The 27,412-nt window shown below is 35.7% G+C and overlaps 1 protein-coding gene across 1 annotated transcript in view; it reads right to left on the bottom strand.

The window, feature by feature from the left end:
- DENND4C (DENN domain containing 4C) overlaps positions 1-27,412 on the bottom strand; it is a 78,008-nt gene that overhangs the window by 30,418 nt on the left and 20,178 nt on the right. Inside the window, exons 2-15 of the mRNA XM_076361956.1 lie at positions 22,746-23,073; positions 16,134-16,386; positions 15,093-15,162; positions 13,649-13,818; positions 11,834-12,075; positions 10,915-10,981; positions 10,173-10,231; positions 8,680-8,824; positions 8,160-8,335; positions 4,709-4,809; positions 3,003-3,221; positions 1,864-2,009; positions 627-662; positions 258-388 (exon numbers count right to left, since the gene is read on the bottom strand). Of these exons, the coding sequence (XP_076218071.1) occupies positions 258-388; positions 627-662; positions 1,864-2,009; positions 3,003-3,221; positions 4,709-4,809; positions 8,160-8,335; positions 8,680-8,824; positions 10,173-10,231; positions 10,915-10,981; positions 11,834-12,075; positions 13,649-13,818; positions 15,093-15,162; positions 16,134-16,386; positions 22,746-23,056 (2,126 nt within the window). The 5' untranslated portion in view covers positions 23,057-23,073. The remainder of the gene's footprint in view (positions 1-257; positions 389-626; positions 663-1,863; positions 2,010-3,002; positions 3,222-4,708; positions 4,810-8,159; positions 8,336-8,679; positions 8,825-10,172; positions 10,232-10,914; positions 10,982-11,833; positions 12,076-13,648; positions 13,819-15,092; positions 15,163-16,133; positions 16,387-22,745; positions 23,074-27,412) is intronic.

Genomic DNA, 27,412 nt, shown 5'->3' with positions numbered 1-27,412 from the left:
TGGAAAAGTATAACTATAAAGTTGGCAAGAAGTTACTGAAAAATTAAAAGCAAAATCCACATGCCCTCAAACATACACACACACAAAACATTGACTTCTAGAGCTTCAGAAACTTACCAGAATCCAGGCAGTTCATACCTTTTTAAAGATTCTTCTGAACATTATATTAAGGCAAGTCTTGCTCCAAGACGGAACATCTGCCCTGCTTAACGTCATAAGCATTCTAGTTTCACTACATGTGGCTGTTTGACTTGTACCTGTATTTTGGCACTCGGTCCTGTCCGTCATCAGCAGGAGGTTCTGGTGGCATTATGAACACTGTGTGTTCACTTTTTTGTGACTCATCAAGCTCAATCAACCGTGCATCTTCAACGGAATCTACATCAACCTGAAAACAGAGTTTGTACTTTAAATACAGAGTTTGGCTTTGGGATAAAATGTCCTTTTTAACATTAATTATATTAGTATATTTAAAAATATATTTAATATATACTGTATTTGATTATATATAAAATATATAAATTAAATTATATTTGTTGTAATTACTCAAATATCAAGTCACAGCCTCGTCTTTCAATTTTTATTTCATGATCAGATATCCCTAAACATTTTGAAGGACAAAGTACCTTCTCTCCTTTTTCTGTTCCTTTATCCGGAAAGAGCTGGGAAAAGAGGAAAAAAAAAAAAAAGAGTTTCTTTTCAACTCAAAAAAAAATCCTAAATAATTCTATTAAAGCTGTGTCATTTACTGAATTATTAAATAAGAAACACTAAATTTTCACATTACTGTAGAAGCAATTAATCCCTTTTTCAAATACTTCCTTTGCTGAAAATAAGAAAATGCAGTAATCAGCATGCTTTCAATCTGTTGACATTATCTACTAAATATAAAATCCTTAAGTCTATCAAAGGAAAATGCTTTCATTTCGTTTAATTGAAAGAAACTGCTCTTTCCCAGATATTTTCAATATGATAATTTAAGTATGCAATACAGTAACAACCTGCAATAATATCAAATTATTAACAATATTAAACAAAGTGTACTCTAGATGCATACTCTAGATGCATACCCCATACTCAGCAGAAAGAAAAATAAAGGCAAAGAAACTTTTAAACACTTATTTTGTGGTCTGTTTATAAGAGTTAATTGGATCGGAATCAATATTGAATCAAAAGACGCATTCTGTAAGAACTTGGTATGAAAATGAAGGTTCTGTCCAGAAAGAATCATATGTATATACACACACCTTAAAAAATACTTACAATTCTCTAGCTCCTAATTTTTATATTGTGAACTTGGCATTTTACAGATGAAGCTATAAAGTCAATAACCCATCTAGACTAGAACCATGCTGAAGAGACTTTGTTTCAGAAAACAAGAATGGGTAACAGCAATCTTTCTCATACAAAATACAGGCAACAAAAAGGGATCTTATCTACATAAATCAGTTTTGACCACAAGTGGAGCACTAAGCATGTTTTTGTGTTTTAAGTTTAAATTGTGTGAAAAAGAGCAACACAGATGACCACTGGTAGATAATTCCACATTAGAGGGAGGGTGATTAAGATTTAAAGGGAAGACATGGATGACATTGTGCTAAAGTGTCAGCTACTGGTATTTCTCACATTATCTTACAGCTTGACATCCTACACGGCTTTAATGAAAGTTTCCTTCATCAACACAGAAAATTATGACCATGCAAGAAGATGAAGGAAGAAAATGACTCAGCAATAACCAACAAGAATTCCAATCCCTCAAAACACTTGCTGCAGACGGTATCTACCTTTACAACTAAAACCCAAGACAATAACACAAAATGAACAGAAGCACATAATTTAATAGTATTGCTACATGTTTTTCACCTTTTCTATGCAGTCATCAAAAAATGCCAGGCCAGTATCCTTGTCACTCACAAAACTGCACTCTTCAATAAAGCGGCTGAATATCTGTGTTTTGGTGAGATGCGTGTAGAACTTTGTATAGGCACGGTCTCTGCTTTTTAAAAATCCTGGTTATAAAAAGGAACACACAACTAAATACCAGTTATGAGTTCCATAAGAAATTAACATATAAAGTGTCAATATAAAACATTTAAAGTGCTAACACATAAACTATTGGCTTTATCAAAAAAACCAACTACTTATCACTACTTGCATTCGGAAGATTAAAATAACTTTTTTTTTAATAATTATTTTTCATGGTAGTTAACAATACTTGGCAAGCAATCACCCCCATGTAATCTGCTCACTGTGTTTGTTGACTTTTTGTGCAAGAAAAAGGAGATGATGACCTCGTACAAAAGTAGAAGTATCTAACAGTTAAAACAATACTAAAATAAAAATTATGTTATCCTAAGAGGTGATGGGCCTGAAAATATTTGAAGACTTTCCAATCCTTCGACTAAAAATCTCTTCTCAAATCTCTCTTCCAGTAATTAAAAAAACACCAAAACAATCAACAACCCCCCTCTCCTCCAAAAAACCACCACATACAAAACAAAACACCTGTGACATTTTATCTAGCATTCAACTCATGAACAGATCTGAAAAGTTAAGGTGATAAGAGGAGGAAAATAAGATGACCTTTGCTGACTATTTTTTGTTTCTGATCTCTGCTCCATTCTCTATTATCTTCCCATTTATATCAAGAACATTACTTTGCTCTTCATTACCGGGCTTCTGGCATTTTTGCTCAGTACTAATTGAGAAATATTCTTTCATTCCTAAGAGCTGCCCTTATGAAATATGCCACGCAGAGAAGGCATCATGCCACTGAAAGACAGCTTTTCTAATACCAGAGCTATTGCAAAATTGCAGTTCTATGTGCATATATCCATGTTCTAATCAACTTCGAATAGTTTAACTTTATACAACTACAATTTTAAATATTGCCAAGAATTGTACAACCAAAGGAAACTTCGACCTTTTAAAGTTAAGCAGCTCCTCAACCCTAAAATTGTAACACTGCCAAGGCTGTCAGCAGCTGTTTGCCTCACCCTCACCTTGATGATCAAACAAGGAATCAGCAGCAGTTGCTTTATTTGAAGGTGCCTGTGTGATTGGCTTGAGGAATGTTCTGTAACCCTTTAAAATAGATGCCATGAAACGGAGAAAAGCTTCCTGGATCTCCATCTCGAGTTCTATCATCTTCTTCTGCCAGGAGAAATCTGCCTCAATAGGAGTCATCTCCACTGCAGAGCCTTCTTGAGTTTTCCTGTGAACTAGCAATGAGCAACACACACAATCCTATATTAAAATTCAGTGCATTCAAACAGGTAACTTTTGCAAGACGCTGAAGACGGATTTTTCTTTCTTCTACTTGCCCATATTCAGAAGTGACAAACACTAGAAATCCTGTGATTATTTTCCAGTTGATCTGGCCCATATAAAAAGGCAGGTTACCTCAAGAGCTGATTATGTGTTTTTCTAACTCATCCAGCTCTCTGGGACATGAAACAACGAGGAGGATCTCAGTTGAGTTAATGTTACCACATACCCAACTGAATGTAATCTTTCAGTAATACATCAACACAAAGGACCATGTTTTCCCTGTTCTGAAGATTGCACATCTAGAAAAAAAGGACCTAAAACTATTTTTCTAATCAAAATTCTAACATTTTAGTGCACCAAAGGATAGAAAAAAGTAGATGACACTCCGAGTTTACATGTACACTCTTATAAAAACCAGTAACAGGTACTGCTGAAAATTATAGTTCCATGCTTTTTATTATAACAAAAATATCAATTATCGTAATATAAAATTTATATAAATACAAATAAATATTATAACATTTATTATAACATTGCCAAAAGAGAAAAACTGTCTATCTAAAAAAGACCACTGGTTCTGCTCAAGTTAAAATTACGAAGTAGTTCTATATAGGCAGATTGCATGACATACCCTGCTGATAAAACCAAAAGAAAAGTTGAGGTTTTCTAACAGATGAAGTAAAGGCTATCTGCAAAAAAAAAAAAATTATAGAAAATTGAGGCAAGAACACCTACCTCTTAATTAATGCACTTTTCTGTTTCTGTAATTTACAACTTTTGTATATCTTGTATATCTATGAGGCTGTCATTGTCTCCTCCTTCATAATGATGCAACCTAGCATACTCTGAATCAGCTTACCTTAAAGAGCCTGTCTACAGTCAGAAAGAAGCAATACCCGAAAACTGTTAGGTCAGCTACAGTTTTGCTCTTACCTGTCCAAGTCATTAGGCTGAAGGTGGTCAGTTTTTCTTTTTCTTTTGACAAAACACTTTGTCAAAATTTAGCTACTCGATTATTCTTGTAGAAAAGCCATTATCCGAGATATTCAGCAGTATGTGCACAATAGCCGAGATATTCAACATTATTTTACTCATATCCCTATTTCCTCTATTATTTTTGATCAGAACTGTGAATATTGTTTTAGATCAAGATCCAAATGTGTTTTAGCTGAATCTTTGTTTAAATATAATTTAATCATGAGTGAAGGCTAAAAAGAAAGCTCGAATTCTAAGAAGTCAGAGCAAAGCAAATACAAGTCTAAAAAAATAATTCACACCACCTAAGATAGAAGGAAGTCCTTACATTTCTATACTAATTATAATTTAAGACTTGTAGGTGTGTATCAGAAAATTTAGTAGGTTTTTTTTTAATATATACTTTCCCTGCTTTAGGCAGTTTCTGTTCTTACCCCTTCCCATTTTATTTTATATATTTCACCTGCTGCCAGCTGTGGGTGCAGTTTCTTTAAGGTGCTGAGCAGATTTTTACATGGCTTCTTAGGAAACTGCTTCCAGGTGGTGCTCTTCTTATCATCTGATCTAAAACACAGGGGAGGGAAAAAAGGATATGTAAAATACAGACTATATAAAAAAGAATAGCTTCCACAGCCCTAAGTTGCTTCATTTTCAGAACGTAGTAACTAAAAAAAAAAAAAAAAATTTGCGAAGAAATCTTGTCACTGTCCCTATTTGTCAAAAATAAAAAAAAGGGAGTGACACAACTCAGAATTTAATTTCCTCAGATACAGAACAGCATAAATTGTGTTATGAGTAGAGTTTTCTCCAGTCTGTAAGGAGGATCCGCGTTAAGATTTGATTTAGACTTTCTAGTTGAAGTTTCACTTAGCTGATTTCCCTTTCAGAATTTTTATCAGTCTTGCTAATATAATTTAAGCACGCTAATCTGTACATGATTACTATGCAAAGTCTATACTACCATAAACCTGCCATACTGCTACTGATACAAATAAAGGCAATTTGGAATACAACATGGACTTGTTATTGCAAAATGCTGTAAGACCAGTCTGGTAGCTTTACGATCATATGGTACACCGTAACATGTCTATGGCAACTCAGCTCCAGCTTCAACCACAGGCTGGCAGGGACTAGGAAGATTGGGAACTCAGTTCACAGTTTGAAAATTATGTGGCTGATTAAGCAATGGGGTAAATTGGCCTAAAGGGATGCTCATCTTTGTTAGAAGGACAACGGGTACAATGCCAGACCTTGTTTAAGCAGTTGGATATAAAGACAGAGAGAGTAGGGAGTAAATCCTGAGAACTCCTATGCCTCTTTCTGGAAGGCAGAAGGTGGGGGAGAATTGCTGTAACAGGGAGTACAACAAACCTTGTGGCCACAAGACCTAGTCAGTTATTACTATCCGAGCTGATGCTGTCACTGCTTGTTTTGCACTTTGCATCAGTGAAATGTTTGTTCAATTATTATTTGCTCAATTGGCATCAACACAGAACTATCTTAGGAAGGAAGCCAAAGTTTCAGGAGCTAAAGAAAAAATGCACGCTTACAGATGCCTTTGCCCATTTTTTCCCCACCATAATGGCATGCCTATAAACAATGTAAGTGGTACTGTTCCAAAAATGTAAGGAAAAAATCCTGCTATAAAAATAAAACAAACTCTCAAATCTTTGCCCTAAAAAGGCTACTTTCCTTTACCAGCTTTCAGTGTTACTTTCATGAAGATAGTTGAAAACATCCAAAAAAAGGCATTAAGGAAGATGCTGAATGAATAAAAGGCCTTCAGTATTTTTTGGCAGTAAATAAAGCCTCAGTCTATCATAAGGAAGATAGCAGCAAACTTGCTCTAAAAAGACACTAGACAGACAGAGTGATGTACTAGAAAATACTGAATTTTTCAAATGTTATTCTTCTATTATGCAGTCTTTCAAAGTTAGCAACAGTGCTGTTAAATGCTTTTACACCTAAAAAAAACCCAAACAAAAAGCAGCATTGCCACAGAAACAAAGAGGGGCAGAAACAGACATGGATAAAATAAAATGGAACATTAATCTTTACTCACTAATAACGTACTATTTTAGAATTCTGTATCTTCTTCAAGACAAGTGCTTTATGGAGATTTGGTTTTACCTACACATCTCCAAAATTGAAAAATATCCTCATTTCCAGGTTAAAAAAGTTTTCTAATGCAGGTACCAACATCTCACATTTACCTAAGTCAAATGTTACAGATGTCAAATTCCTCTGGAAGTCAAATAAACGGTACAGATGAGATACATGCAAAATGGGCAGCAAAAAAGAAAAAGACCGGTTGACTATTGAAAGAGAAATGGACTTATAAGACAGTAAAAGAAAAGGTGCAAAAATCTTCCCAGTTGAGTGCCTCATAAGAGGTCAGCCACTGGTAGATTTTCAGTTCAGTAACCAATCCAAGTAAGGTTGGTACTTGGTCTTTCTAGCAGTCATCCCAACAGGATCTTGACAACCTTATCTCCCTGCTAAATCCCCTGTTTCTATCTCCTTCATTTTTCTGCAACCCAGTCTTCAACTTCCACTCTACTTATGAACAAAAACATTCAGGTATTTTTCACTGCAAATATCTTCATATAAACAAGTTATCTTCCTTGAGTTTCTTCAATACATTCTTCTTTCACAACACCTATTATAATTATTCTTTTGGTGGCATAATACTTTGATATACAGTGACGAAAATGCTTTTTGCAGTGTTTTTAATGAGGACCTAGGGGAAGGAGAAAAAAAACAAAAAAATAAACGCAATGTGCTCCATTATTTACTATTTCCTTTGATGCTACTAATAAAACAAAGCATTTCAGTAATGTAAAAGAAACATTTGCTTCAGTAGAGGAAGGGTCCCTTTGACACGATGAAAATCAAGAAAGCATTCAACTGACCGATAGATCAAAAGACTAATTCTAACAAGATAGTAAAAACAAAAGATTTGAGAAGTGACATGAGATGAAGTAAAACTGTATTTTCACAGAGAAAAGACATGCACTTTATTTAGTGATGTTCACCTTCATCTTGATCTAGTTTAGATACCTCTATTTATGATCTAATTAATTTAAAATGGAAAGGTAATTCATAAAGTTAGTAATTCATAAAGTTACTAAATTAAACACCTGAAACAGCTGAATTTTCAATTCAGTTATTTGTACTCTCATTTAGATATATTACAGAAAAACAGGAGAGTTACTCTGAATTAGCCGCTCCTCAAGAAGGTGTGAAGAAACTGTTCATGCAACACCTTCAATTTAAGAAAAGCATTAAAAACATAATAATTAAGTGAAAATATTTTAGATTGAATGTAGTCAGGACACCAAATTTTGCTTGATTAATCTCACGAAAAATTTGGCCCTTGTAACTTTGGAAAAGTTCTTTATTAACACTAACATAAAGTGCCCCAAGTGCAAGACAGCATCACAAGCTGTCATGAAGGGTCCTGAAGCGCTCATGTTTATACCAATAATCACTGAACACAGGCAAACCAAATTCAAAAGTGGTAGGTCAAAGTGAAAATGTAAGAAATGGTGAGGCAGGGGAAAAAAAGAAAAAAAACCAAAACAACCAACCCACAACTCTTCCTCCTCTTTTCTAGCTTTTGTCCCATTTCCCTAATAAGCAGTACTAGAAGTGGGAAAAAAAAAAACACAGAACACATTACCATTGTTACTACATTTATAGCAACATCTGCATCACATTTTTATAGGCAGCGCCAAGTGTTGACCCTTGACTTAGTAAGTTTTAATTTGCTATGAAGCATTAGAAATGAGAAAAAGAACAGAGGACAGTAAGAAACAAACCATACTGGATAAAAGTGTTTAATCATTTTATCTCCTGAGCACTTCAGCAATCTCTCCATCTACAGATAAATATAAAAACTCCATAGAACTTACATGTACACCATGTTTGTGTCTAAGTCAATGCACACAATATCCTGTGGTGGATCGTACAGATCAAAGTATCGTGAATCAACTCCAACAATAAATGGAACAGGTGCACTGAGTACGGTGGCCAGAGACAAAGGACAGAGGGGGATATATGGACATTGCCACTGAAATGGAAATATCATCTGAAGGAAAAATTAAATGAAGTCAATGCATTAAAACAAGACAACACATACTGTACAATAAAACCCAAGAAGTTACATGCAGCAAGTTGAAATGAAATTGCTAAAAGCCTTGTAACACTGTCAGAAAAGAGTCTTCAAGTTTGACCACTTATTTATAGCACATCTCTTAGTTACCTATGCAAAAACGTTGATCGTTCTAATAGTTATAGTAATAAGACATGCTAGGGCACGTTAACTAAATGCTATTGCTGGGAAAATGGTCATTTAAACTTAAAAAAGCCTTGTAACAACTGTGGAGTTTGAACTGATTTCTCTCACTGCTGTACAGAACACTTTGTACTTACAGCTACTACAGCTTCAGCAACTCCTGTCAACACAGCTGGTCTAAGAGAATGGAGGAGGATCTTGCCTTCTAATAATACAAAGAGTAACAGAGTGGCACAGTTTTCCGGTCCAAGATTCATGAGCAGAGTGCTAAAGTTTGCTCCACTAAGGGGTGGGTAGGAAAGGGGAAGAGAATAAGAATGTTACAGGCTTTAAAAAAACAAACCAAAACAAAAAAGTCACTACTATCAAACTTCTGACAACTGTTTGGAACCAACTAGTTGAATGGTGCTAATATTACCACACATCAAATATATACCTATCTATCTAATAGTTATCACCTCACTATGAGACTTGTACTGCCACAAAGAAACCTAATTTCAAATTCTACCATGCTACTGCTGAGTTTGTGTTGTTTATGGCACTCTCTCTCATATACGCACAGGCATCTTGTCTTTGTAACAGTAAAACAGTTCTAACTGGTTAACAACTAATGCAAGCACAAATAACACCAGTAGTTTCATATGATGGGTTACCTCAGGCAAAAATCATGAACTAGAGCATCCATTTGATCTTAGAATCACAGTATCAAATTCTAACACCAGTCAAGTAAAATCAATCCATCATTCTGATAGCAACATGCCTTTAGTTTCTACAGTTTAGACTCTATTTCATTTATTTGGACTGTACACACTTAGGAATTGTAATGACATCTTGAAGAGCACAGGGGTGTAAAATCTGTCCTTAGAAAAGTGCTTATATGTTACTTTGCAGTTTGGTGGCTGGCTGCAATTTTTCACTTAAGAGGCTATGTAACAGATATGATTAAACGTGGGATTCTTCTGCATACAGAATATTATATGATAATTTGGGGGGGGGGGGGTAAAAAAGGGAGAATATTTTGGTTTTTAACTTAAAAACAAACCAAAAATCAACAAAACCATCCAAACAAAACCCCATGTCACAATCATAGGGAGCTGTAGCCCAAAAGATGCAGGCTGTATCCACAGAGATTGCATCTACCTTCAAGCACAAATACCAATTTTTAGGTTTAATTTTGAATTTCCAAAATGTTTGCACACTTGTGCATGGACTGATTTCACATAACTGCTTGACGTAAATGTCTCTCTTGGATCCAAAAAGGGAAAAAAACAAGATAACAAAGTCTATCTATGCTATTAAAAAAAAATTCTGCTTACTACACAGGTTCTGAAAATACAAGATATTTAAATACATATATTTTCTTCCTCACAGCCTACTTCTTCTTTCTCCAGAGTTCCTACAATAATCTGGCAATTCATCTTTATTTCAGGATAATTAGTGATATTATTCTTCCACAAGGGACAGGTCTATGTCAAAAATACAATACTGTATAATACTATAAATGCGTATTGAGCTTTCTGTTTATAAGATCTAATAATATTGCAGTAATGTTTGGCTTCCTTCTATGACTCATTCCTATTTGCCTCTGAATTTTTCAAGTAGTATACATTTAAAGCATTAATAATGATACCTTAATGGCAATGGTGTAGAAACTGGCTGAGACAATATTAATGCATCATGGGCAGAAAGCTGAAACACATAAAGTAGAATGTGATTGATATGGACAACTCCAAAGGTAATACAGTATAATATTCCAATATAAATGTATATCCATAGTCTCATAAACTGCCTGGCAGACAGAGTCACAAATGTCATGCAAGAGACACAAATCAGAGACAATCTTTGGGACTTGTGTTCACTAGGTCAACAGAGCTTGTATTAGTCACTGAAACGATTCTCAGAAGTTACAGGAAATTCTCTGTGACTCAGTGTTGAACATGTGACTGCTGCTAGGTGATTAAACAGAGAAGCATGAGAGACAGTGCCCCGGAGGACTAACCTCTGACCCACAGTAGTGGGTGGACAAGTGAGAGAAAGAAAACAAACACCACCACCACCACCCACCCCCTGAGGAAATGCAAATGGTGCCTACAGAACGAAATGGTAATACATGGCAGAAATTTCAAAAGTGCAAGTAGGATGCTGCTGCCATCTGCACCACCTGAAGTCTGAAATAGTTTCCTTTGCTAAGTTACCCCAGGTTTGTATCAATGAAAGAGAAGGCCAACCCATCCATCTCCTCCCCTCTCCCTTCCTGCAGATGGGTATTCAAAGCTGAATAAAAAGCCTAAAGGAAGAAACCAGGCTTTCAAAAGCAAGAAAGAGGGTTTGCCATTATTGTAACTAGAAATGGAAGCAAATGTTTTGCTTACCTGCACAAGAATTCTTGGCCTTTGTGGTGAAGGGAAAGGTATATTGTGCATAAAATGGGATATGTGCCTGAAAAGACAACAAGATGTTAGAAAACCAGCACCAGGGGACTAATCAGGGACTGAAAACAATGGTAATCACATTTTGGAATTACTACGGTACCATATTTTAGAAAGGCTGTTAAGATTTATTTACTGTTTTGGTAGGTTTAAGAGCCTATTTATGCAAACTGAAACAAAGAAGCTCCATTCACTCACATTTCATGTGTGAAACTTAATACTGACAACTTCAGATGTGTATGCAAAAGGTAAGAACACACTGGCATCCAGGCAAGCCATTTAAAATTCCAGGCAGCCTAACCCCATTCTACAGAGTTTCTAATGAGGCTTAGCTAAGAGAAACTATATACTTCATGGCCAGATGTCTAATACAGTTTTGAAGGTAACATCGTATTTCAGCAAACTTTTAGGACCATGAAAAGCATCCTCTACAGAGTTCTCTCACTCACTCACTCACACACACACACAAAATCTGCGTTGGTTGCAGTGCTTGGAAACAGACACAGATGTTCATTGCTAATGCACAGAGTCCCTGAGCTTATATTTATTAACCTAAAATGCAGGACTGCAAACATTAGCATGTATCTTATAGCTCAGCCATTTTTTGTGTTTGACTTAGTTAAGAGAAAGGTAAATAGGCATGGCATATTCTAACAGAAAAGCCACAGTAAAATCCAGTTCATTTTCCCAGCACTGCAAGAGCCACTACTATTAAACAGAAGCAGCAACAATTTCTATCAGTACAACATAAGCTACACAATGCAGGCAAGAGGATGGAGCAAATATACCAACTAAGTAAGTGTGACATGTATAAATCACATGACTTCCTGAGCTGAACTAACTTGAAAAATCTTTTACATACTTTTCAATGGGAAGAGGATGAGGTCCAGAAACAGAGAGTTTGTAGATGAACATAAGAAATTTTCGAAATGCTTCAAAGAAAGGCCAGTGTGAGAGAAGGCAGATGCATTTGTTGGAATTGATGGACTTGGAAGTAACCACTTTCCTCTCTACAGCTGTCAGGAGACCCAGCTGCAATTGTTGTTTTTCTGTTAGCAGCTCCCGGGGATAAGGCTCATAAAACTGAATAGCTGCACCATAAACCTAAAAGATGAAGAAAAACAGCTGAGCAGACCCAGTATTTAACAGGAGATGGGGTTAGAACTTTCAAAGCATCCTTAAGTCTTTGGTGTTTGCACACATGCTATAGTGCTTTTGCTGGTAGCTTGTGAAATGACTTTTCATTTATGTAACATACACAAAGTATCCTTATAAATGAAGTGCTTTGGACTCTTTGTGCCTCTGTTCCTCTTTTTCATTGCACTTTCCTCAACAAAGTATTCATACTCAGTAAATTGAAAGGAAAGGAATCAAACTGCATGCTGCATGCATAGGGACAAAACCCTATCCATTAACTGTTAGGGTCAAAAATAAAAACCCCAAACCTTATGAAATGCTTGTGTTCAGTAAATTCTCCTATCATTACCACACTAAACAATAAAATTATTTTAGCTTTGACTTCACTAATTTTATCAAGCTAAACAGCTACCAACCTTCTCTAATATTCCTTCCCTATTTGTCAGTTTCATGATTAACTGAATTATTCTGGCAAGCTTAGCAAAAGGAGAACAGGGAAAGATGGATACCGCAGTATACATTCTCTCTGAGAAAAATACTGGCAGCTACTGCATTCCTCCTTGCAAAAGAAGTATTAATATGTTGAGGAAAGACTTTTTTTGTTGTTTGGAAATGGAAAAGTATATAAATTTCCCTGATAGGGGACTGAGGCAGTGTGGAAGTTCAGCTGTTATCCCTAATAGAGCCAAACTGCTGTTTATTAGTCACAGAGAGCTAATGACACATTACAATCACTTATTCTCTCATGCAGTTCACACACACAGAGACACAGTTGGCAAGCTGAAGCAACAGCTGGGAGACCAACCCCAAACTAGGGCTCCCTTGCTTCATCAGGTGTACTGATAATCCTGTATTCTTTGTCTGTGTATAGCAGACACTGCCTTCTCACACGTGTGCAACACATTTTTGGTGCCTGTGTGTGCTGGTGGCCTTATACAGATTCGGCAGACGGATAGTGTTCTGAATCTATCACTTCATGTGAATTCAACAGGATCACTGGTCTCAGGAGCTCATGAGTTCTTCAGAGCTTTTCACATGCTACCTCTCAGCACATCCTTTTTCTCCCCCTGCCCTGCTGTTTTCTGGTAACTATTTTCCTGTTAATGCACATAGATACCTACAGAGCCCAATTACACAAATTCACACAGAAGCGGCTTTTAACATAACCATAGGAAAACCATAACAACGTAAACATTGCTAACAGATGTGGTAAGTAAACATCTCTAACATATAGGCTACGTTTCCATTCCCAGAAACTTCTTACTTGAAAGAACAAGGAAATCCATGCGCTGTGAGTTTTGCTTTTGTTAAAGTGTATGGTTCAGCTTACATGGGACTAAACAGCACATACTCTTCCAGCTATTTTCTGTTTTGGTTGACTTCTGTCTTATATGAAGGCTTAAGAAATACAATTTTATAAGGCAAGTATTTAACAATTTATTTTGTAGCATTTCTCAAATACAGAAGAAACAATGCCTATTTATCTCCATAGCAGCCATTTGAACTAAAAGCAAAAACTAGTCACAGTGTGGAGCCATACCTTTTCTGCAGAAGAGCAGGTCAGTACAAATGTTGAGAACACTGGTAGCGGGTATTTGGTTTGAGGGTCCCAGCATTCAATAGTAGCTCCCATAGGAAGGCAGAAGAGAGGTACAGATTCTGACAGTGGGAATGACTCATAGTTCTCTTGAGGATATCTGAAAATCAAGCCTTCAGAATGGGAGAAGGAGAAGTAAGCACATTTGCTTTGCAAGCCCTAAATAATGTAAGCAATATATTTTCCACAATATACAGCAAAGTCTGTTGGTTATCTGGACTTTATAATTGAAGATTACATCTGCAGAAGAAGACAGTCTCTCATTTGACAGTAAGACTAAGTCATCCAAGTAACAATCATTTAAAAATTATGTATGAATACTGAAGCACTCTCTTTTGGTAACTGCTCAAAAAAACAGTACATGGTAAAAACTAATTAGTGAAGATTTTTACTTTAAACCAGTTGGGAATTACCTGTGCTATTTAACTGTGCCACTGGAATGGATTTTATTACAAAGAAATTCCTATGAAGAAAGTGATAATTTATCTACTGTAAAAACAGCAGCAATACCTCCATCGAAAATAGGATGAACTAGCTGACTGTCCACATTTTCTGCTAATCAGTCAATATGTTCAATTTAAACAAATCGTTTATTCAGTTTTCAGAAATATATCTAACTCTTGCTGGTAGAAAATAGGCACACAAGCACTGGTTTACAATTGCTGTTCATCTAGCTTATTTTATGGTACACTGATTTCATTATCTATGCTTTCCACTTCTACTTGGTAGTTTACTCCTTTCAAAGGAATTTGGTGCACTTAGTGCTCAGTAGAAACTCTTTTGAAAGTTTTTTTGGACTTCTTCAGAAAAAAAAAGATAATCTGTAGCAATGGATTAAAAAACTTACACAAGTCAGACTTAAAAGAAAAGACTTTTTGTCATTTATTTTCAGAATATTTTTCACTCTCCTCAAATAAGAAACAAGTGAATAGTTGTGGACTGAAGGGAAGAAACACATTTAACTTTCAAATTAAATGAAAAATATTGCATTAGCTGTGAGACATAAAAAGAAGTATGAGCAAGGTTAAATGGAATTTTTAATTACTCCTTCTCCATCATCACTTACACAAGAAATATGAAGTCTTTTGTTACATCTGAAATGCTTGCTAAACTTTCTGCTAAAGCTCCTAAGCTACCAAACCTGTTATGATAAGAACTAAATTAATACAGAACGATGCTATTTCTATTAAGGCGCTTTTTTTTTTTTTCCTGGGAAAAAGTGAGGAGAGCAAAGAAGGCATTATAGGAGTGGATTTCAACTGACATGCTCTAGGAACAGAATTCTGACAGACAGCACTTAAGCTTTTAAAATTATTATTTGATTTCAACATGGCCTTCAAATCCTTCTGTTAGTAAGTTCAGACAGTCTGCTTCTAAAATTACTTACCGGCTTTATATGCTAAAGAGTTGGAAGCTGGCACAGACTTCTTGTAACAAAGGTATACACTGGAACCCCACTGAAAGACATAAGGTTCATCTTAGAACCAACAAAGATTACAACAGGCAGCACAGAAATCAAGTATAAGTACTTGAATATACTCCCACTTACAAACAAAGCAGACATTTAAATAAAAAGTGTAACAGAATAAAATGACTGGTTGTCTGCTGAGTGCACGTAAATCATGAAATTGAGAATTCACCCTTCTCACATTTTTTAGAGACTACAGGATTTACATAAAATAACCACACCACCACACTACTCTGACTTATTCCAACAGAAGAACAGGGAAAAGTGAAGCAAATAATTTGCAGCTTCACATTTTCTTGGTTATTTAAAAGGAGACTTTTATGGGAACCTCATCAGTGGAAGTGAAATTCTAAATATCATCACCTGAAGCTTTTATCGTACTTCCATAAACTGGTTATTTACAGAGTGTTTTTGCAGTTTGTCTAAATACACTCTACCATTCAAAAAAGATCACTTATTTCAGCCTGAGTAAACTAAATGCAAAACAGACTAAATAAAAGTGAACTGATTGGAAAAAAGTACATGAAGAAACTGTAAACAGTAATTATAATTCTTACATGTCTTAGTAACATAGGTATTATTAATAACTAAGAAAAAAGAGTTTATGATTCATTCCAAGTGTCAGCATCACCAAAGGAGGCATGTGTGTTAAAAAAAAATAAATCCATTGCACTATTCCTAAGTAGCACCTAGACGTGAATGTGCAAACTGAAGTAGGGAGTAATCAGTATGAAGAAGAAATTCCTAACACCAAAGGAAATCAGAGCAACATAACCTAAGAAGTCTCACACATGGTATATAGAATGAAAGAATTATGATGTAGTCATAGAACACAATTACAACAGTGCTAAGAAGAGTTCAAAGAGCTACTCCTTTGGGTTTGTTTCTTGGGTTTTAAAAAAAAAAAAAAAAAAAAAAAAAGAAAAAGAAAAAAGGAGACTCAAGCCTTTATATACTCACCATACCACAATTTAAATTCTTATCAACTTTGCAGAATGTATGAGGAGGGGTTTCTCCTTTGCTAGTAACAATAACACAGATATCGGTCACTGCCAATGAATTTTGAGGTCGTATTGGAGAAGCCCTTCGATATGTGATAAAGATCCGTTGAGAAGAAGCTGAACTGTTGTTAACATTAGCACAACGACCATAAGGAGTAGCTTGAATCACCTCGCAGCCTGAAATAATGCGTTCCTTCCCTTCATATAGAACTCTGCAGACAGGAAGGAAACAAAATATTATGTGCATTCAAATATATATGAAATTACTTAGACAAATTCACAGAAATTGTCCATCCGTTAGCACCTTATGTCATCATTGCAATGTTCTAATGTACATTTTATACATTGTCTTTTATTATGCATGATTTGAGGCAAAGAAACTGTTCAGGAATATTTACATATTATAAGAGATCTCTGTGGGAACAAATCATAGTTATGGAAAAATAAAATCAAGCCATACTGAAAAGCATTTAGTTATAGAATTAGTAAGAATGATGCACTATCAATGAAAATTAAATTCAAAGGAAGCTTTAAATTGCTTGCACATATGATACTTGCTAATTTCTTAGAAATTATTTCCATCACTAAAGTGTCTGGAAAGTAATTTCAAGCTTTTTTTTTTTTTTTTAAGGAATGTTGTTGGAAAAGAACAACAGAAGACAGAATTCTGCTTCCTAGATGAATTTTTACAGAAAAAAAACCCCAAATCCAGTAATAATTTACATTCATAGTTTGAATAACATTCCTTAAGGCAAGGGGGAAAAAAAAAAAAAAAAGACAAAATAATACTCCATTCCACAGAAAAGGAAGAAATAATAACTACAGTTGACTGTACTCCAAGAAAGCAGAACGTATCTTACATGGCCATACAGCAACATTCAGATGGTACCTGGATTTTTTAGCCAGATCAGTAGTTTAGATCACCATATTCTTAGCAAAAAAAGAAAGATCCTTCATAGCAGCTAAATGAGCTAAAACTTTACACTCTGATCTTTCCCAAATATAAAGCTATTAGGACGTGACCATGAGAAGAAATGTGGAAGTTAAACCATACATCACTGCATATTTTTAATGCACAGATGCTATGATAGGGCAAGCTTCATCTCCCATTCCACATCCAAATAAGCAATGGTTCCATTTGCTTGATTCTCTGCAGTATGTACAAAGTACTTGCCACCTTCAAATGAGTTTTCATCTCTACAATACATGGCAAGATTTAGGATAAAGGTAACACATTAAAACTTTGTATTTTGTGACCTGCAGCTTCCCACACGTAGTCCATCACAACTTTACTTTAAAATAAAAAATAACCAGGCAATATATCTGGAATATGCAAATATTACTGTTTATTCTGATTCCACAGAACAAATGCATATCTTGTCATAGTATTGAGGATATATGTGAACTACAGTCCTAGAATACTTTAATAAAGCAAGAAATCACAATAGTTGGGAATAAATTGATGTAGCTACCAGGCTGCCATACAAATTTATTCAGCTAGTTCATGGAGGACAATATCCTTGCCTTCAATAATGGTTTCAGTTGTAAAGAGTCTGATCATCACACTTTTGCTACATTTAAAAATAATGTGTAATCTCAGGTTCAAAACCAGCCTAATACCAGTATTTCCAAGCTGCAACATTAGTTTTAATATACTAACTACTGGTTCAAGATACGGATAGAGAAAGTACATGCTGTTCAAATTACTTCTAAACTAAATAATATTCTGGAAGAACATGTATTCTGCTCTTTTTATTGGGTTACCTGCATCATAAAGTTAAAAAAAAAAAAAACAAAACCAAAAAACAAACACAAAACCAACAACTACAATGGCAGCAGCTCTCAGGCCACCTTCATTGTGCATAAAGAGTTTACATGAACTCTTCACATCACTGCCTTACATTAATCAGAAGAGAATATTAACAGAGCAGTCTCCAATGGAAGTTTCAGTTCCGTTTTATTTCAATTTCATGTATTTTAAATAAAATGCAAGAATTCAAAGTTATTCCAGAAACATTTGTCAGCTGACAGCTTTTGAGAAGGAAAACCATATTAATCAGATAATTCCAGCAGTTCAATTTAATAAGTTTACAAGTATTCTCAGAAAGATACTTAAAGACTGAAGAATTTCTCAGTTGTGCAAATACTTCTAAGAGTTAAGGGGCTGACCAGTGTTCAAGACTGTAACAGTGGGGTCACCTCCCATCAAAAGCAAAAAGAAAATGAAAGCAACCCTCACACCTACATATATACCAGAAGAAGTTTTATTAAAACCACACCTTTTTCTGACCTCATGCATAGTACTGAATTTAAGAAAACAAGCAAACAGAAGAAAACCACCACCCATGGATCACTCAAATTAAACATTTATTTTAATGATTCAGACAAAAACATTCCCAAGTGATGCATGAAATATTTAACATGACACCTTGTGTTTACAAAATCCTCCCTGAGAGAGTAAGTTTACTCCTACTTGTTTCAACTTCCCAGTGTCTGCCTTTGATTAATTAGTACTGATCAGAGTAAGACTTGTTTCCTGCTTCTATGAGCTTATACTTTGGCCTCGAGCCTAAGTAGACCTTATTTACTACATTATTCTATCAAATTCAATAAAGTTTCATTTCAAGCAAAATGTAACCTACAGTTTCCTCTAGATGTTAGGTCCTTTCTTTGTAAGAAAGACCAAAAAAATCTTGTTATCTCTTTGTAAGGCTGTTTCACATTCCAGATGGAAGTTCTCTCATGACCAGTTTTACTGATTTAAAGGTATACTTCAATACATAACAGAGTTTAGAAAATATAAATACTACCTCCTTGCTGCTGCTGAGTTAAAAACCTTAAACCACAGAAAACTCTGCTTCTGGAAAACCGTTTCAAAATACGCGGACGGTTGCAAATTACATCGTGTGGGGCTGTGCTCCAGCTTGACTTCTCTAGGTCCAGCCACATTTCTGCCTCTCACAGTCCTTATGCAAAGTAACTCTTTATAACAACTCTTCATATGTCATTTAAGAGAAGACAGAATGCAAGTATTGAATAATAAAGGAACTAAAATAAAGATACTAAGCAGTAGGAGGGTCAGAGGAGAACCGCTGGGTCAAGCAGAGGGAAAAGATTGACTTACCTTTTATTTCTACTGCTACCACTATTATTATTTGTCTAAACATACAAGTGACTAGTTTCATCATTATTATCCTAAGCTGTTCCAAACACCCAACTGCATTGTCACACTGGTGGGATTTAAGGAACAATGGAAGATGCTGGCTGTTAAGAACATCTTCCAGTTTCTATTATGCTTTTTGAAATTTGAGTTCACTTTCATTTTTGAAATACATCTCTAATAAAGAAAAACATTTGTTCAATCAATACTTCTGCAGATATGTAAAATTATACATATCATAGAGATATGTGTACTTTCAGAAACCAGGTATGCAGAATGAGATGGGTCCTTGGCGCAGAACCACTAACCAAACTAAAGCTTCCCATACTAGTTACTCCCCCCTGCCCCAAAATCAGTATTTCTTTATTTACACAATACAAGTTACCTAACTTCTGCATTACTCAGTAATACAAGAACCTCTGCTTCAGACAAGAAGTCTGATGTTCTTTCCTTGGTCCTTTCTACAGTAAGTGTTACAAATTGCAAAACCACTTACACTTAAAAAGCATTTTTCTGTCAAATTTTCTTCCATTTAAGAAGCAAGTGCTGGAGCTCTCCCATAGACCTAACTCAAGTCTAAAACAAAGAGAGGTGAGATCTTGTTTCAAAGTCTCACCTAAACCAAAACAAATCTCAAATCTCAGTTCTTGTCTATTTCTGGAACATCAGCAAAAATATTGGTTAGGAAAGCAACAGAATGACTATTAGCTGAATTATTTATAGACATATAAGCTTAAGATACTAAATTTTACAGCTATACGTAGGAAAAGGACCTTAGAGATATCTTGTCCTAGGATCAAATCTTTATTTTTCCAACCAATAACAGCCACAGTAAATGCAACATCCAGAGGCACAGCACATGGCCTAACTATATGGAAGTGAGCACCTGCAGCAGGAAGTCACTCTAGCAGCTTATAGACACTTCAACTTAAGAACCAGTGGAAGAATAGGAAGGAAAGAGGATGGAGGGCACAGAAATACAGAACACAAGGACAATGGCAGAGAATCAGTAGAGCATACCCCATCTCCCCCCTTCCTCCAAACAGTATTTGTTTAATTAGTTTCCCTAAAAATAGACCTGAAAGAAATACACACACAAATATTTATCAAGAATCATCTGAATGCTCAGAGTACAAGATAACTAAACTTTATATTAACAATCTTGACACAAGACTATGGATTTGACCCTTTCAAGGGATATACTCTTCCTCTACCTACTAAGGCCACCCAGCACGTCACCTGACTTAATGGATATTTAAGGCTCAAAGATAAAATATTCTTTCACACTTGGTTCTTTAATTAAATGAGTAGAGAACCGCATAAATTAGCCTTCAGACTGTACATTCATCTCTTGCCCAAACTCCACTTTCATTTGAACACACTGAAATTCACAAAAAAAAAAAAAAAGAAAAAAAAAGAAAAAAAAAGAAAGCTTGCTCTAACCATCTTTTGCACGTAGCTGCAAAACAGCAGGAACAGCAGGGGGAAAACATTCATATGCATCATTGCTCAGAAAGAAAAGCCTGCCATGATTTGTTAGGTGTGACACCCTAACTAGATCTGTATAAAACAAAATACAGAATAAATACTACTTGCCAAATACCACAGTTTTCTACCAATAGTTTTAAAAAACATCTCTGTTAAGGAAGCCCTTAGTCAGCCAACTATTTGCCTATTTTGCTTATCAGGTATTCCCTATGAAATCTACCCAAGCATTCAAGGTCCTGAAGTTGTGAGAGACATGAAAATAAACATGTGCTAGCAGAGTCGCTTCCATAAAGGCACACGCTGAAGACTGATGGTTTAGGAATCCCTTTGAGGAATCACTCCCTCTAGAAATTCTTCCTTCTGCTAAAACTTACTGAAGTTTGACATATCATTCAAAGAATAGCTTTAGACTGCAATTCTACAGTCAAATCCCTTTGTAACAGTTATCTCATCTTGCAGTGTCAGTCACACACATGGGAAAAGACTATTTTAAAAAATCACAGTTTCACAGAAGCTTATTAGAACATAGCTTAGATGATCAAGATGAACTGAAATCAGAATGTATCGGGTTAATTATACAACTTGAACTATAATTCTTAGAGCAAAGATCTTGCCATGTAACTAATTTCATTACTAAGATTTCACTATCAGTTTCTTCCTGACTGGACTCTACTTCTTGGTTGGCACTCAAACTGTAGGTCAAAAGCAGGATATGTAGGCCATTGTGCCTGACATGCTTAAACTTATAAATGAAATTAACTAAACTTATTATACTTATTATAGCTTACATATAGATGCATGGTTTTTTACTTTACTCTTTACTATTTATTTAATAACTAAATAAGGGAAAACACACACATTCCTTATTTGCCATCATTGTAACAGTTCCCCCCACCCATGCTCCATTTTCTCTTTCTCATGACATCCCCAGTAATTCTACAATGTCCTTATCCAAACCAGAGAAGTAGAAGTGCTATATAGAGCAATTTAGACAATACTGTAGTGCTGCATGAGTTATTACAGGTTGAGCATTACCTCAATATGCTAGTAGCACAAAACTATAATATTCACCACCTCAAGATCTTGGGGGATTTTGTGATCTTGGTTCTGAATACTTACATTAAACTCAGTATCCTATAAGCAACAAAATTAGCTCAGAGCTTCCCTGCCAGGTTGCCCCCTGCCTTTATTAAGCATTGAACTTAAAGCATTGACTGTAGCTAAAGTTTCCAAACACAGTACTAGTAACTCTTTAGGAACTTATGCCTCAGACACCAAAGAGCGTGTTTTTTGAAATACAAACATGATTAGAGTTACCAAGAGACTACATAATCCAGTGTTTGCAGCCAATCATGTCAGAACTTGTAAGCGACCTCACAAATACTCTGATCTGACAGTAAGGCAGGCTACAAGATTCTAGGTGGATACTTTTAAGATCTTTGTTTCAGTGTCCTACCATTTTTACGTGATATCTTTTACCTTAAGCATTAAAGTGAATTCCACAAAGTGATAATTTTTGTCTTCTGAAGTCATCACTTTCAGATTAAACATGTTATATTTTTGGATTTGCACTATACCATTTCTATAAATTAATTTTGTACTATTCTCTCACCTTTCATAAAAATGCAGCGAACTTCATTTCTCATATCTAATTTGCTCCATCTCCCTCTCTCTATATATATTTCATATCTTTTTAAGTTAAAACATTATGATTCATTTTAAAAAGACAAGTTCACTAGAAGACTGACACTTTTTTCTACTTAGTTCAGGAAGAAAATTCTAGACAGATACACACAATACGCAATATAGGTTCAAAGACAATATGTTTTTAAAAGTTTTCTCACATTTGTTTTCATCATCATCTATTAAGAGTAAGACTTGATCATTATTGAAGGAGGAACTGAATTGTAATAGAAATCTCACCCGATGTCAGTAAGAGGTGGTTTGTCCCGGCCTCTCTTGTAGCAAAGAAAAAGTTCAGGACTCTTTAGACTTCCATAGTTTAAGTTGGCTTGAAGGGCTGTAGGGGTGGCTTCAACACAGGTGTATCCCTCTGGGACAGTTTCACCAGCTGATTTAATTATCACAGCAATGTCAGTAATTGGAGCCTTTGGACCAGTTGACTTTGTTTCATGTCGGCTTATTTCTTGGTCCAGGAGAGTTGCAGTATCTGTATCAGTGAGCCCTGCCACTACAAAATAGTCAGCCACTCGTGGACCTTTGTCTTCTATCATGGTTATGTCAGTACTTCCTGGGGAATATAAAGAGAGAGATATCAAACACTCTGCTTTCAAGCTAAACCCCTTCCCTCAACAAGTATGAGGACTTAAAACCTTTAAAGAAATTTTTGCAAATAAAAAAATTCCTATATAGAGATTTCATGAAAATTCTAGGGAAACTCCAAAACAAACTTTGATTTCTGCTGCTTAAAGACACAGTATTGTCGGTAATTGGATTTCAGTTATAGCACCGTAACAGCCATGTTTTAGCACAAAGAAGTTTAAGTGAGTTAAAGAACTCAAAGCTCCTAACACAGCAGCTACACAGAAAATTGCTTGGTGTTAGCTATTAGACCATTCAAGCTCTTTGCAGGCTATAAGTTAATGCAGGTACCCCTAACTAAAAGCACCTATATTTTTCTGCCATTGCTTAGTGAGTAATTTGACTACAGAATCGGGCTGCTTTTTTTCTCTCTCTCTTTTGGGGGGGGGGGGGGGGGGGGGGGGAGAGAGAGAACAATTTCATGGATAGGCTCACTAGTTTATCTTCTGCACATTTCATCCATTTTGTTTCATAACCTAGACCTAACAGTGCAGTCTTGAGACATTCAGCTGGCAACTGTAACATCTGGAAGTCGTTTACAAAAATTACACATCCAAACCCACATTTCATCAGCTGATCAGGCAGTACACATCACTGCTCAGCTGCACATTCCAGATCTGGAAAGAGTTGTTCTCCCAACGCCAGTGATGTTCACTAAGCATATGATTTTAAAGCGGTGAAACGCAAGTTTCTATTAAGAGCAAAACTAGCTGACAGACTATGCTCAAATATCACAAGTACAATTTCAAGTACCTGATCTCATGAAATACCTATCTTTTTAAAAGTTGAGTGAGAAATATTTAAACAGTAGTTGCCAAGCAATAAACCTTAATACTGTTATACCCCTTCAGGGAGCTAGGGACCACCTTCTTTTAGATCCCCATGTTTCCATCAACAGATTTCTGGGGATCCCATCTAGAAAACTAACCAAGAATGGAAGTCTGGTTCCCATCTTTGAAAACAAGACTGCCACAGCTGCCAAGGTCCCACCTACCAAGGAGTGGTGGTCCATGGGTATTACCAAATATAAGTGCACCAAAATTGAAAAGTTTCTTGTATTTAGAATGTCCTAGTCTGGTAACTGCAGAAATATTGGCCTCTGCTATCAGAAAAGATGGTTTGGCAGAGACAGTATAATCCTGTTCCCTGCAACCTCGTTTCTCCTCCTGTTCTTACCCTGCTCTTTCTTACTGAAATTATACTGAAAAGGCATTTTCCATCTTCACAGTTTACGAGACTCCTAAAACATGTTATTAAAAGTGTTTTGAGTACTCAGCTGAAGGAAAAAATCAGTTACTCATCCTGCATGCTTACTAACAAATCTTAGTGTAAGATTATGCAACTTAGGCACCAACAACTATATTGCAAGGTACTGTAGCATGCGATGAAAGTAGGGAGGGGAAGGGAAACACGTTCATGCAAATTTGTTGTACCTCTCTACTCCAACTAACTCCATTTTTTATTTTCTAACACCGAAATGACAACTTTTCAAATCCTTTCAAACCTGAAAGAAGACTACCCACACCCTTTAAAAGACTCTTCTGCAATATTTTTCCACAATGCTTTTCACAACATCACTTCAGTGTTCTCTAAATACTTTGGCTAACAGCTTTTGTCGGGCAATCCACAAACAGAGATCCTGGGAAGAGACACAGAAGTGTTTGGCTCTCCTGAAAACAGGAAAGCCATGGGACAGCTACTCACATGACTGAGTTTTCAGGCCTAAAATATATGGATGCTGTATCAACAGAACAATAAAAGGTTTATTCAGTTTGTCAGGTGTTCAGTGTCTAGGTCTCCTGAAGAACAAGAAAATGACTCCAAAGCCATTGTGAAGCTTCTGAACCACTTTCAGCTACAGAACTTGCAGCAGTTTACCCTTTTTACTGTCATAAACAACATGAAATCAGTGATAAAGCCCTTTACAGGTAAGCAAGTCAGCATGAAATGCAGTAGTGGTGGCTTCAACTTAATCTCATATAAATTGGTGCTCTCGTTACTGCCACTGCTCATTCCCACCTTCACTTTTGTCCACAACTATAGTTTGTGCAACCATGTAATGAGCTGGAACAAGGAATTGCTCTGGCTGAACCCTAACCTGACAGAGACTGTTTAGTGTTCAACCAGAATAGTTCTCCAATGATTCACTGTGTCAGCACAAAAGCAGCAGCAGTATGCCCCTTTCAGCAGGAGCACTGACTTGCACTGAATTAATCATAAAACTGTGAAGTCTAAGATGTTTCACTTTGCCTCTTAGATTGTTGGACTTGTTCACGGAATTATAAAAAGAAAGAAATAAATAAACAAACCAACCTCTCCCTGCTCCCCTTAAAAGAAAGGAAAGTCCTGAGCCAGAATATCTTGTAATCTGGAAAGTACTGTTTGCACTTGATGTATGTGAAACTAAATTACTGGAACAAGCTGCTAAAAATAGCAAAATGGTTGGCATCATATAAATGTTTGTTTTTAAAAAACAAAACCTTTGTTAAATGATCCAGCCTTTTATTACCTGCTATGTGTTCACACAGCTCAGTATCATGTTCTCTCAATGCAACATTAAAATCGTTGCCCACATTTGCTTTTAGCACACAGAGCAGGAAATGAAACAGTAACAATAACAGCCTACAACATCAAAAATCTCACAACAGTTTGTATTTTTAATCACAGCTGTAGTTCCTGGAATTGCGCTAATGTTATCCTCGAATGTTTTTTAAAATGACAGCTTAGCTTTCCTGGGTAAACAGAGGGAGAAAAATTTATAAGGACCTGAAAAATTAAATACCAAGATTTGGAAGGTTAGAATGCAAATGAAGAGAATCCATTCCCAAATTTTTACCAGTGGGGATCAATAGAACTGTAGCAATTGGTTGCTACAGAGGATACACTTATATCTATGATTTTATATTTTTCTCTTAGCCATGGCTATGTTTTACTTCACAGAAACTCTGTGTAATATGTGGCAGGCAAAAGTCAGTCGCCAGACAATTCAGCTGAGAAGCTTGGCACACAAGCCTCATATGTCAGCACAATATTTAGTGAGTTTTTCAAAATGTTCCTAGTCTCTCAGAACAGTTCCCTTCCTTTTCCACAAGGGTAAGAGAAGTAAGGTTTCAAGTAAGCACTACAACTCAGCTCTTCAAGAATTTATTCTCCAATTTCAGAAAGATGGAAAGCAACAGGATCTCTCAAAAGAGACCTTAAAGTAATAGCTCTTAATTAAGCCATGGTTATCTTCTTTAATGCAATAGCTTTATAACTATAAATAGACACTAAGCTATAAATTAGCAGATAGCCACCAGAACAAATAGCAACAGCAGAATTCAGTTAGTCCAAAGATACTTTGCCTTCTGAACTGAAGGAAAAAAACTAAACGTATGATTTGTGAGGGAACAAGATGAATCCACTGCCATTTTCCACTATTTTTGTGATACCTCACACAAGAATAAGTATGCACGCTGCTCCTCTTAATAGACAAGTGAACAAATATTCTTCTAAGAGACCTTCTATCATAAGTTTTATCACGGCAACTTATCCCCACCATAATTTCAAGAGATACTGTCCTCTGTCAGTTTTCTATGAGTAGGTTTCTGTACATCACAAGACTAATAGGAAAACTCAACATTTAGGAAACATTGAGATTTTTATTGTGACACCCCATTCCCTTGCAGGACAAAACCCAAATACAAAAAAAATTCTAAAAATAAAAACTATTACCTTGGTGTTGGATGATGAAAATGCAGGATATACTGAAAAAAAGCCAACATACAAGTCCCATGAAAGTTTTTTTTTTTTTTTAAAGTCTACAAAGATACTTCAGTTTCAGTCAAGTAAACTGAAAACAAAAATTGGGAATTCTGTTTTAAGAACATGAGCAATACTGTTTGAGGAATTACAAACCTCCAAGACCATACAGATCCATAAGGGCTATAGAGAAATTATTTAAGTGAAGTCAGTTTTTCAATTCATTCATAGGCCACAATAGGAAAGTTTGCTATAAGCAGTTTAGGACCAAAATTATTTTTTAAATAAAAGAAAAAAAAAAAAGAAAAAAGAAAAAAAGTCTTCAGAATAAAAGATGTACTTTTAAAATCCCCATGCTTTTCTAAAAGGAATTCCCACTAGAAGCAATTAGTTTTGTAGATGAAAAACAAAACCAGCCTACAGAGACAACATTTAAAGGCACTTAGTACGACCAGTCTAAGTCAAGAGATCCATTTAGCAAAAATATGCAGGAGTGCAGAAAATAAATTCTTTTCACTGCTAAATGC

Source organism: Aptenodytes patagonicus, chromosome Z (genome assembly GCF_965638725.1).
Source record: "Aptenodytes patagonicus chromosome Z, bAptPat1.pri.cur, whole genome shotgun sequence".
NCBI classification, from domain to species: domain Eukaryota; kingdom Metazoa; phylum Chordata; class Aves; order Sphenisciformes; family Spheniscidae; genus Aptenodytes; species Aptenodytes patagonicus.
This window is presented reverse-complemented; position numbering and strand designations above follow the sequence as displayed.